The sequence below is a fragment of the Wyeomyia smithii genome, chromosome 3, assembly GCF_029784165.1.
Source record: "Wyeomyia smithii strain HCP4-BCI-WySm-NY-G18 chromosome 3, ASM2978416v1, whole genome shotgun sequence".
Taxonomy (NCBI): domain Eukaryota; kingdom Metazoa; phylum Arthropoda; class Insecta; order Diptera; family Culicidae; genus Wyeomyia; species Wyeomyia smithii.
The window spans coordinates 250,932,608-250,945,755 of record NC_073696.1 but is presented as its reverse complement, the minus strand read 5'-3'; the positions used below and the strand labels follow the sequence as shown (position 1 = coordinate 250,945,755).

Genomic DNA, 13,148 nt, shown 5'->3' with positions numbered 1-13,148 from the left:
CGCTGGACCGCACTGACAGCCATCTTCCGGATGTAATTCCAGATCCTCGTGGTCAGCTGCTTAGTGTCCGTGGCCTGCCAATTAGTTTTATACATCAGAGCACTGAAGGAACCGAAAAAATCCACCAGCAAGTTGGTCGGATTCCGGTCCTTGGTTACGTACCAGGCAATCCTCCTTGTTAATGGCGAGCCCGCTCGGCTTGAATCAGGGATTCGAAGTTTTTTTTGTAGAAATTGCAATATACAGCATAGATGTAGGAATGAGAGCAGCGAAATTTTTGTCCGGCATAACTTTTTTTAGAGATTCCTTCTTCTTTTTCGTCTTGATATTCGCCGGACGGGCACTGTCGGTCTTCCGTTCGAGATTCTGGAATACTAGGATCCGGTAAACAGTGCTCAGGGGCACATTTTCGTTCCGAAAGTGGTCTACTGTGAACTTTTTTCCTTGACTCTCATACGTTTCAAAGAACCGTACAATGCGTTCGCAGAGTGCTTGTTGTTTCGACGCCATCTTTGATCGAACTGACAACACCCGAGCGAAAAGTACCGAGCGAACCGTTTCTCGGGAGCCCAAAGTTAAAATTTATGATCTTTACTTTTTCTACACAAAGGTATTGAAATCCTTCTCATTTTTTCTTCAATACCCTTTATTCAACTTGGGTTAGACAATACTCAGTGAAGCGATTCCAAAGTTATGGCGGGTAGTGTAATATTATCCTAAATTGAACCTCAAATTGCCGTAAAGTGGTTTTGTGACTATGAAAAGGCTAAATTGAGAATTAAATTCTCTTCAACTTAAGTCCTAAATTAAATCTTCTAAAACGTGTTTTAATCCATTTCCTACTCAAGAACTCATCTTTGATTACATTTTTAAAGTTGTGTAAAAATATTGAACCGTGAAGTTAAAATTATCTCTGAATCTCGGATCAAGACCGAGAATGTCAGCTAAAAAATAATCACAGTATGGGTCTGAAATTATCAAAATACGCTTTTAAAGCTAAGAAAATTGTCTTAGTTATGCTTTAAATGAGTTTACATTCGACATTCGGCTCTAGGCTGGTATTTTTTTTTTTGCTTTTCGAAAAAAGTCTCCCCTACTCCACAAAGTTTTCGATCAGTTCGCCTCTCCGTTGACGTCCCGCACTCGACTCGATCGAACCATCATCACTCTTCGGATACCGTTCGATACGACGATATGACGTGGAACAGGTTCCCGAGTTCGCGGTGGCAAAATTACCCATCTTCAAACCACACTCGAGAGAGTACCCTTCCTACCGGTGACGAATCGCCGGATGATCCGCCAGCCAGTGCCACTTCGAGCCAAACTGTAAACAGTGTGCGCAATAATTGACGGCTAGTGCCAATTACGCCATTAATTAACGATAGAAACTTCACACTCGACTCTGACTGACCCGCGGACACGATAATGCACGTTTTACGAGCTCCCGACCCGAGCCCGCGCGTTCGATGAAACATTAGAGACTTCGATCGTAAAAGCGCCTTCACATTCCCATAAGTTTGGAATTTTTCGTGTTGGAATTGTTTCATGGTTTCTTTGCTTGCCCCTTGGGGTCAACTCATCGATGCCTCGATGGTGCAAGTGTTGTGGGCACTTTGGCAGCCACTTACTTCACTTCGGGATAGAAGCTGGATAATGATCGAATCCACTCAGCCTTCGCGTACGCACATTTGTTCACGTTCGCGCACCTCCATGAGCCAATGAGTTAGTCTTCCCGGCACAGTACTTAAAATAGTAATTAAATTAATTCTGAATAAAGTTCATTGCGACCGTCGACCCACTCTTCCCAAGCTAAGACTGCTAACGGTATTTTTTTCTATCGTGAAATATCAATCTATCCTGGCTGCGGCGGGTAATGCATCCAATCCGATCCGAGTTCCATGACAATGCACCTTTCTGTTTCCCTGCTAGCTGTCAGAACTGTCGATATTTTTGCACCATACTCTCATGGGAGGGACGATGACGGTTATTGCCGGACCTGGCAGTGAAATCATTTTCCTATTACCTACAGCACGAGGCTCGTACGGCAATCCGAGGCAATTACAACAGAGAACTTCATGATTCGATCAATTGCGACCTCCTATTAAGCCACGTTGTTGTGCGGAGAGTTGAATAAACTTTTGTCGCGCATTTTGTCGCGACACCCGGCACTGGTCTGACATTGAGTGCCTCTGGCTCGAGGTGAATCACAAAGCTCTGAACGCATAGCGGACAGAACCTAATGTTAATGACAGAGCCGAAGAGCCTGCGGAGATTCTCCCACAGCCTATTGCGCGATGATGACACTCTGTGTTATAATGACGATGGGAATTCTCGTATAAACACAACACAATTATCATACTCATTTGTAGTTCACTTCCTACCCATCTCAACAGAGGAGAAGTGCCCATAGTGTTTTGGTGTTTGTCACCGACAGTAGAGTGGCGTAAAATGTGCCGCAATCGTATCGGTCGAGTTTATTGCTGTATTTTAGAGTCCTCTTTTACGCAAGTAGGAAGCCTTTATGTCAGTGAAGTGCGCCTCACCATACAGTACTGCCCATAAAAGTCAAATAAATTTAATTGTTGAATTGTGCTTAATTCCCGGTTACAAACGCGGAAAAAGGTTCACTAAGCTTCACCACACTGACTGCCGGGGTCGTGGCTTTCAGCTATATACAAATAGCACAAGCCAAGGTACAAATTTAAATGGATATAATAGTAATAGTAAAATGAGCAAATGGGAGTGATGATCCGGATGATTAACTAACCGATGCCTCTTCCATCGAATTTTTTTTTCGTTCTGGCTGCCAGGTAGAGTGACCGCGCAGGGAGTGCGGCAGAGCGAACCTCTTCACCCGCGTCGATCCCGCTTCGGGCGTCTCCCGGGTGAAGAACGTATTAAAACCGACCGCGGAGCCAATAAAAATGAGGCTCTCTTATCCATTAGCCAGATCGTACACCACACCACGAACGACGACTCGGCGCATAGATTGCAGGCAGAAGAAGGCAACAAAATGGTTTGGCCTCTTCCTAGGCGCGCGATCTAAGGCGTAATGAAATTTAACAGTTATAAGGTTAGGTTCAATCCCTCCGGTGCATATACTGCTGCTGTTGCTGATGGGGTATTTTGAATAGAGTAAACCTGCCTAAATATCATCCACGCAGTGCAGAGTCATGCGAGGGATTTTCCGTAAGTGGGGGTACTTGTATCGCACCGACTAATTATTTTGGTTGTTTGAATTTTATTTTTTTATCTGCTTTGTTTCAATCAATCTTATAAAACTGATACCACCTCAACTTCAGTAATGCAATTTGGTGACCCTATCATTTTCATACAGTTTATCTGTTTCAATAGACTGAAAATTTAGATTAAAACATTGTAATAAGTTGTTGTCGTACAAATTTGTAACAGAATTGAATTCAGAGTAAACTTAATTTTATCGATTTTTCGACCTTTGGGGAAAGTGATTTAAACCCCCAAAATCCCACCCTCCGCGCGCACGACAATGACGCACTGCAAGCAGCTGGTGACGGCTCGCGTCGATATCGTTGAAATTTTGCACTATGCTATTGACCGGTGCGGTTGGCCTGACGGATGTGGGAGTGCTGTGACCGCCGCCGCCGCCGCCGGTGGCTGCTGCAACAACGGCCACCGCATTTACACATAGTTGAGCTGAGTTGGCAAATGGGCCTGGTGGAAGCAGACGTTGACATTGAACCTGTTGGTTCGTAATTTTCCGGATTTTCTCCGCGCACCGCAGCGTAATGAGGTCGTAATATTCCGCCGTAATTGCGCGTGGTTTTGCTTCTTTTGTGTCTAGGCTACCGATGATATGAGCCAGCGCAGATACCGACTGAAACCGCCGACAGAAACAGTTAAATGTGATCATATTTGTCAAAGATCAGCGAGGTAAGCTTAGCGGCGTTGTGCATGCGGCCCTTCACAGGTTAACTGATTACTGCACGGCCGGCTTGAAAGTTTATCCCCGATTGTGTGGCAACAAGCTGTCAAGCTAACGACCCTTTTGGAAATGCCGACAGTGCCACAGCATACCATGGCGTGCAGATGGCGTTGATTGATGCAAAGAGTACATCTTTCCGCCTTAATGTTATAAGCGCAATTCATAATAGAACAAATCATAGCCGTGTGTATTGTCTGTGAACTAATCATGACGGGACGGTATCTTGGTGAATTTGGCCCATAAATGTGATTGTGACGAATGGTTTATTTTCTTTTATACGTCGTCAATCCGTCGTACACATGCCAACTCACGAGTCTCACCGCACGGGGCACAGACCGAAACGACAATCTCATTTATTCAGCGTCATTCGTCCGCCAGCCGGTTTGGCGGTTCGCTGATTCGGTGATATATTGGCGTCCTCTCAATATGGAAGGTAATTATCATCTCCGACTTCACGCTTGATCAGTTGAATTAAACATGTTTGTGCGTCGATATTGCGCTTTTCAGTTTGTACTATAGTTTCATTCTGATTCTTGACAAAGCCCCCGACTTCTCAACGCTGCAGCGGAGCCGTTCCTCTTCCGGTTTATTGAAAAAAAAAAAAATCCTCTCCGGTATCGATCGCGTTCGTTACATAACCTCATATAACATAGCCCCGGTTGTATACGGCTGCAGAGCCGGTCGAACTGGTTTCTGGTTCGAGTTGATTGGGTTGGGCTCCACTGAGCTGCTGTGACATTATTCTCGTTCCCTTTCTGTCCTCCTCTGGTCCTAGAGCAGCACGAGATCAGTACATACCGGAGTCGCAAGTGCGCGATCGTCGCGCGAGCAGCACATAATTGTGCGATTGTGCCCTCAAGAGCTTTCCGGCAGGTCGTTCACCTTTGTCACAGTTTTCAAGACGAGCAACGGGACGTGTTCGCTTGGTCCACGAGGTGGCCCGTTTCTGTGTCCCTGGTCTCGTGGTCCGAGCTTGGCGAGTGCGCTCGCACTCTTCAGCAATTATCAACGCACCACGCGAAAATGAGCTACATATAAATTTAATTACTTTCAGTAAATCATTTACTGGGTGTGTGCTTCGGTCGGGCCGAAGGATTCATAAACTACCTACCCGGCTAGCTGGTTCGCGCAGATGAACTGCTAGCTGCACGATGATGTAATAGCAGCGGAAATTGTAATGCACTGTGCAAAAGCATTTCCTTTGCAGCTTTTTTTTTCTTCTGCTGCTGCGCTGCGATGGTCAGACGCCCGTCCACACAGTCGTCCGTTGGGAACAATGCATCGATTCTTCTTCGAGAGAGAAAAACACACCGCTTCAACGGCGATTATCGAAAAGTTCAATGGCCAATCTTACGGGTACCAGTCGAATGTCTTCTCCGGGGGTGGCGGGATGCTGTAGAACACACACAGTGAGTTTTGGGGTTGTTAAATTCAACTAAGGCTGGATTGGTTGTGTGTGCAATGGCGAAGTTCTAAACAATTGGTCGAATTTTTGTGGAATCGTTCTTCGGTTGGTCAGAAGTGCCGTTTAAAACTGATCATATTTTAAGCTTCCTATAGTGAAGCTTGATCTATTTAATATTTGGTCGTACAAAATGTAACATATCTTCGGCAAAAAAAAAACACGTATAAAAATCTTGAGATATCATTTTGCAGCAAATTTATTGACCTTTGAAGTAAAAATACAGGAAAAGTATTCGTCTCAGTTTCGGGTGATTGCACGCACGTTTTTCGTTTTATACCGCCCATCATCTTCTGCACAGTGGAACTGTCAACTCGATCCGCAATTTTCTTCCAGCATCTATGTTATCCAGCTGGGTTTTTCTTTAACTTGCTCTTGATTATCACCCAATATTTTTCAATTGGACAAAAATTTAAGCAATTTGTTGGGTTGATAGCTTTTTCGATGATATTAATTCCAATTCTGGCAGTTAGCCATGCAGGCCAGAACTTCACCGGACCGTTATGTGATTGAATGAACTGCAAAATCCGCTTCTGTAAGTACTGTTCCTTGTACACTTGGCCATTCATGGGTGATGTGGTGATGAGAACCTTATTTTTTTGTCACAGCTTCAGATTTCCTGCCACACCATCAGCTTCCGAAGGAGCTTGTCACCAAACATGAATTGAAACCGCTTGGCGAATTTTTGTCCTGGAAGCTGTGCGAAATTCATTTTTACATATGTCTCATCGTCCAATAAAATGCGGCCGTTGAATTTGATCAAGACTTTCTCATACAGCATCCGCGTTTCAACAGCGTTTTTCAACGATATTCTGCTTGAGGGTCCTGTTGGGGTGCTTGCTGGCGTAGAATGACCGTAGGCCTTCACGCCTTCACGCCGAACTGCTCTGCAGACTGTCAATCGTTCCACTTCTGTGGTTGCTGTGATCAGCGCGATCCAGCGTTAGAGTTTCATTGAATATTTTCAGCACGCTGTTTACGGTTGGTTTGGGGAATTTGAGACACTTCGCAATTTTTGCACCTGATCACTTTGGATTTTCAACACGAGTCTGCCAAATTTGTTCACGTCTTTCACGTTCCATCGTCGAAAACTTTCGATCCACTAACTCGAATTTGATGAAACATTCATTACTATGTAAACAAACCTTCCTCATCACTACACTGTTATTGATTTCTAGCAACCGCCACTAGAGGCGCCACAGTAAATAGAAAGCTGCGACCAACTATCAAGTGGATATAGCTTTAAGTGTAGTTTGATGGAACAACACCATTTTTTTATAATTTCATTATTCAAATGCTCTAATGAGTTAGTATAATACTCATCGTTTTCCCAATTGAAGATTATCAATGAAAGTAATCCCACACGTATCCCAGAAAACTGATGCCATGATCTTGTCGGGGGATGAAGTTACTTACACTAACTTACGTCCCCGTGATTAGCGATGTCATTCGGCTAGCTCCCTCACACGGTTGTGATATCGGGCTTGATTCCCGATCAGGTCGAGGATCTTTTCGAGCTGGATATTTTCTCGACTAAGCACTGGGGTACGGTGTATCGTTGTACTTCTCCTATAACATGCCGAATGTGTCGAAAACAATATCAATAACGAATTCTCTCAACTAATCTAGTTGATCGAGACCGCATTAGCCCCCCAGGCTAGCGTGCGATATTGTTGTTACAATGACTCGAAAAACCAACTGATAAAGCTATGCCCATTTAGAATCCGGAATAATAAAATCATCTGTATCTCGGTAACGAATTGACGTACAAATGAGTTTAATACATCCAAAGAAAGGTGATTCACTGTACTTTACGAAAAAACAATCAATTCAAAAAATTTCTCCTCGTTTCTAATGAAAATTTGCACTTTCTTCATGATTTCTCCTATCAAACGCTGCACACCTCCGGAGTCAACTTCCTTGGCTCATTTGTTCCACATTTTGATCATCGTTTCGAGCCGTTTTTCCACTTTTCTCAAGCTTCCGCTTCATTATTGTCCAAAATTTTTCGATGGGCTGAAGCTGCGGGTAGTTGGGTAGATTTATGTTTTTATCGATGAAATCTACGTTATTACCGCGGCAACACGCCAAATCTGGGCAAAACTTCACGGAACCTTCATGGGTTTTAACGAAATGTAGTATGCGATTTTTGAGGCATTCTTCCTTGTACAGCTTCGAGTCCATCGTCTTAGGCGTCGTACACAAATTACGTAACGCATGAAGGGGGGAGGGGGTTTAAGTTTGCGTTACTTATCGTTACGTAGGGGGAAAGGGGGTTAGTAGAGATAGTTACGTAACTGTGACGTATGCTTGAAATTGAAAATTTTGGAGGGGAGTTAGGCTGTTCAGCGTTACGTAATTTTAGGGGGGGGGGGAGTCATATAGAACGTTGCCTATCGTTACATAGGGGGGAGGGGGTCTGAAATATAGATTTTTAGCGTTACGTAATTTGTGTACGACGCCTTATTCGTCACGAACGCATTGGTCTTTGCTCCGCAGCTGCATATTCCTTGCCAAATTATCAATTTTTTGGCAAATTTTTCCATAAAAGCAAATTTGAAGAAACATCTTCTCGTGCAGTCGCCATGTAGAATGTTTAGCCAGGAAGCTATCCGAAATCCATTTTGACGTAGGTTTCATCGTCGATGAGCAGGCATCCTTGGTATTTCGTCAAAACCTGCTGGTACAATTTCCAAGCTCGAGTTTTGGTGACAAAACTTTGCTTCAACCAAGGGGATGACATCATGCCATCTCTCTCTTTATTTTAAAGGAGTAAAGAGTCTTCCTAACGGAAGCGATTGGTATATGGGGTTTTTGCTGGGCATCTGCTTCGGGGTTTTATTTTAAATAAAGCTCCAATATGTGAGCGACAATCAAACGTCAAACATGGCTTCAACGCTCTGTTTGGTTGTTTGATGACTCGATAAGAATGATATCCTACTCGCAAACATATTCTTCGAATGGTACTGCGAGCAGCAGCATATGGGTCATTCCATACGAAGTGTACATGCCACTTGGACACGACCATCACAGATTTTGCTCAAAGTTGGGGGAATTATTCATCTACTGTCACTTTGGAAAAATCCCAAATTTGGTGTCGATTGGAATACCCCCCGCTCTGTGGGACTCCCCTGTTTATTGCAAAGTCATGCATTTTTGTTCAAAATTTTTTTTTCTTACAATTCATAGACGTAAGATGTCCGAAAAATACTGATAGATGATTTTTGAAGAAAATTAACCAAGGAATCCAGAAAAAATATAAATTTTGACCGGAAGTGTTGCCAGATAAATTATTTTTGTATTTGAAAACTAAATTTACATTTTTCGGCAAATGCAGCCATTTATATTTCAAATTTGATAATTTTATCGTGTTCCTTGGAAAATTTCACATAAGAAACAACTATCATCCCGAGGTAATATGAGCCAATCTCGAGATATAACATTTTTACGAAAAATGTTGTGAACTTCGTAATCAATTTTTTTTACAATTCATAGACGTAAGACACCCGGGAAATAGTAATTGGTGAATTTTGAAGAAAAAAAAACCAAGGAATCCAGAAAAAATATTATTTTTGACTGGAAGTGTTGCCAGATAGATTATTTGTGTATTTTAAAACTAAAATTGCATTTTTCGGCAGATGCAGCTAATTTTATTTCAAACTTTATGTTTTCATCGTATTTCTTGGAAAATTTTACGTAAGAAACACTTATCACTCCGTGGTAATATGAGCCAATCTTGAGATATAACATTTTTACGAAAAATTAATTACGAAATTCAGAACTATTTTCGTAAAAATGCTATATCTCGAGATTGGCTCATATTACCTCGAGATAATAGTTAATAGTGAAATTTTCCAAGGAACACGATGAAATTATCAAATTTAAAATAAAAATGGCTGCATTGGCCGAAAAATGTAAATTTAGTTTTAAAACCCAAAAATAATCTATCTGGCAACACTTCCGGTCAAAAACAATATTTTTTCTGGATTCCTTGGTTTATTTTCTTCAAAATCCATCTATCACTATTTTTCGGATGTCTTACATCTATAAATTGTAAAAAAAATGAATTACGAAGTTTACAACTTTTTTCGTAAAATTGTTATATCTCGAGATTGGCTCATATTACCTCGGGATGATAGCTGTTCCTTATGTGAAAATTTTCAAGGAACACAATGAAATTATTAAATTTCAAATAAAAATGACTGCATTTGCCGAAAAATGTAAATTTAGTTTTCAAATACAAAAATAATTTATCTGGCAACATTTCCGGTCAAAATTTATATTTTTTCTGGATTCCTTAATTAATTTTCTTCAAAAATCATCTATCAGCATTTTTCAGACATCTTACGTCTATGAATTGTAAGAAATAGAAAAAAGAAATTTTGAACAAGAAATGCATGACTTTATAATAAACAGGGGGGTCCCACAGAGCGGGGGATATTCCAATCGACACCAAATTTAGGATTTTTCCAAAGTGACAGTAGATGAATAATTCCCCCAACTTTGAGCAAAATCTGTGATGGTCGTGTCCAAGTTTGTGTTTTTTGTTGGTCACTTCGTATGGAATGACCTATATTTTTATGCGATTTCATTATCTGACAGTCCAGGGTTTGCTCTGAAGGCTCTTAACACCTTCTGGTTCATCTTGCGGTCATATCTTCCTGTTCGACGCTTACCTTGAGAACCTCGATCCCCGCTCTTTCGCTCCCTGAAACGTTTTAGCACATCATACACGGTTGATTTGGTGATTTCCATGGTTTTTGTGGTTTTTATTGCGGACCACGCTGGATAATCAATGTGGGTGTGCATATTTTTTCCTCTCCTCTCGGTTTCCATCTGGAATAACTTTTGACCCACTGCACGAAACATCGTGAAATTTATACCAAAGAAAGTGGACGCCCAGGTAAACAACACGCTGTAAAGGAATTCTTGCAACAAGTGATTTCGGATTCTAACTGGATAGAACTTTATATAAACTGGCTTTGGCTGTTTAGTTTAAAAGTTATCTACAAAAATGCTGTGCGGTGAGAATGATTTTAAAAAAATATCATATTTTTGCCGTTTGTTTCATATCAGCAGAAATTTATCACACCATTTCGCACCTATTCGAATAGTCAAGATAATTACGGTTGGGTGATTAGCAAGATCACTTACCTACCTTAGCAACGAATTCAAGTGAAACAATGAATTTTTTTTTGTTTCTCCATTTTTGTTTCAGATATTTCAAGACAACGTTTGAACGATACTCTTTCACTGAGCAATATCTTCCTTAAACGTACTAATTAGAAGTAAGTGCACCGCAATCGTACTCACACAGCTGCAATCACATTTTTGTTTGGAAGCAAGCTACGGGCTGTTAATTCAACCAAATATTAAGCTATACACCAGTTAGATTAGGAGAAACCAATTAGCCGTCTCTCGTTCAGGAAACCAAAACAAAACGCGCACGTATCCGTCAAAATGTTACCAAGCAGCCAGCACCAGCATCCGTCATCCCAACACCAGTCGGTCGGCTCCCAGGCGGACCAGCAGCAGCAACAGCAGCATCTGCTCAACACGGTAGGCATGAGTGCCTCGTACACGGCGACATCGACCAGTTACAGCATGAGCTATCCGGTGGTGACCGGGCATCATCTCAACGAAAATAATAACCTCGTAATGCATCCCTCTTACGGTAAACCTGCGGCCCACGTTGCCCATCAGCTTCCACCGGCATCCCTCATCACACTGCAGCCGGTTCCGCTGGAAGCCCATCATTCTTCATTACATCATGTGTCCAGCCTTGGTCAACAACCTTCACACACGGTCACTTCGCTGGCACCGCCCCCGCTGCCACAGCAGAGTATGTCCAGCCTTTCGCACTCATCACAGCAATCGTCCGGCTCGCAATGTCCTTCCGGCATGATGAGTCACCAGTCGTCGATGAACGATCCAAACGGCAACGGTAGGTATCAGGCAGGACCGCCGATTGGACGCCTCGTAAGTGCAAGCGAACTCACTCTCGTTACAGCGTCATCCAGTTAAGCCAGCCACGATGGGGACAGTGTAGCCGATCTCGCGCTTCCAGATGATCCTTTTTTTGGCAGAGAAACGAAACGGACGCGCACACAAAAATTGTATATAGCGTTCCTTACAGGCGTTCAGTTTCTATTCTGCCCTAAACCCGCAGATTCTTTGCACTGAAAATCGATCTTCTGGTTGTGTCCTCAAATTACCACACCGAGGTTTCGTCGAGTATCAAATTACACTCTCTCCGTCCCGGCTCCGGTCCGGGTAGCGTCGTCGACGACCACCACGGTGAATGTGGGGTCCTTTTGTTCCCATTTTTAGAAAAGCAGGTAAACAAATCTGATCTGGTGGCGTGGATCAAGCTATGGTGGATACAGCATACGGAGGCACGGAGTTGCTGGTAATCAAGCCGTACACATATTAATCGACTAACTGCATGTGTGACCGCATGCTCCCTCGTATTAGGGTGCCAATGAAAACGGACATGATGAATTTTCAGGCCGTAACAAGTACGGAAAATTTATTGGCGCGTCATTGTTTCAAGCATTTCAAGCACGAAATTTGTCATAGCTTAGCTTTGAAGAAAAAAAAATCGATACGTAAATTCCAAGTAAAAATTTTTTGAATGAAAATTATCTCATTTCTGAATTCGCCCTCTTGACTTTTGATAGGAAAATATGTTTAATCTACCGATTTGCTAAGTGAGCTGGGAATACTTATGGGTCTATTTTTCACAGCAATAAACATTTGGAGTATTTTGATCCGGTTTGAAAGTTTCACACGTTCGAAGGCACCCTACCATGTACAAAAAGTTGAACAAGAAATCGACTGATAGAATTGACTAACTTTTACTAAATAAAACTAATCCCACAGGTACCTACTAAAGGGCATGGACCCATTATTTTTCCAAAATTTAGTTGAATTAGAATCATGGCCTCCAGCAATACTAACGAATAGGTATTTGTATTGCTTATGATAGCTGTCGTAGAACAAACGCGGAAACCTTGAATCTAAATTCCACGTAATTACTATCAGCAGCGATCGATTTTTACAATATAAAAATAACTAAATTTATGGTGTGGCTCTGGCTGTGACTGTTAACAAAGCAAAGCCTGCTGAGTCAGCTGTCACTATCGCTTATGTGCTGATTTGCGCTTCGGGTTAGGTGAGATGCGTTGAGTGCTCGAAGACACTCTCGATTCTCCCACACGTCAGTCACACACACACACACAGCCACACAACGGGCGCACAATGGTCGGAAAATTAAGATTTACGGCCAAAAATATTTTTTCGTTGTCAAATTGTTAGTTTACTGTAGATGAATTTGTCATATGAGAAAGTATTGTAATGACAAGGGGCTGTCCATAAACCACGTGAATTTAGGCATATCTTAGTTTTTTTTCGAACCAATAAAAAATCTCGTCACTGTATACAAACGATTAATTATACTAATTTTACGTATTCTATTTTACGTAAAAACTACAAAATCATGTGCTCAAAACTTCCTAAATATGAAATTCGCATTTTGGTATTTTGGCCACTCCTCTATATGGAGACCGTCTTATGTGGGGCGGTAAGTCTGCATCTTCTTATTCGCGCAGCTGCCAGCTCTCTGTACGAGCGATCTGGCTGGAGAAGACCAGCTAATTAGTCAATTTTTTCACCGTTAGTGCCGCGAGCGAAGGCTGTCCGTAATAAAAACGATACACTCCATCA

General features: G+C 42.2%; 1 protein-coding gene across 5 annotated transcripts in view; it reads left to right on the top strand.

Annotated features, from left to right (window-relative positions):
* Nucleotides 1-12,948, top strand: part of LOC129728244 (uncharacterized) — a 34,741-nt gene extending 21,793 nt beyond the window's left edge. For 4 of the 5 annotated variants that reach the window (XM_055686664.1, XM_055686663.1, XM_055686661.1 and 1 more), the window contains one exon: nucleotides 10,642-12,948. In XM_055686664.1, coding sequence (XP_055542639.1) covers nucleotides 10,884-11,447 — 564 coding nt within the window. In that variant the 5' untranslated portion in view covers nucleotides 10,642-10,883 and the 3' untranslated portion in view covers nucleotides 11,448-12,948. The remainder of the gene's footprint in view (nucleotides 1-10,641) is intronic. The other variant, XM_055686665.1, reaches the window with a different exon arrangement.
* The last annotated feature ends 200 nt before the right edge of the window (nucleotides 12,949-13,148 follow it).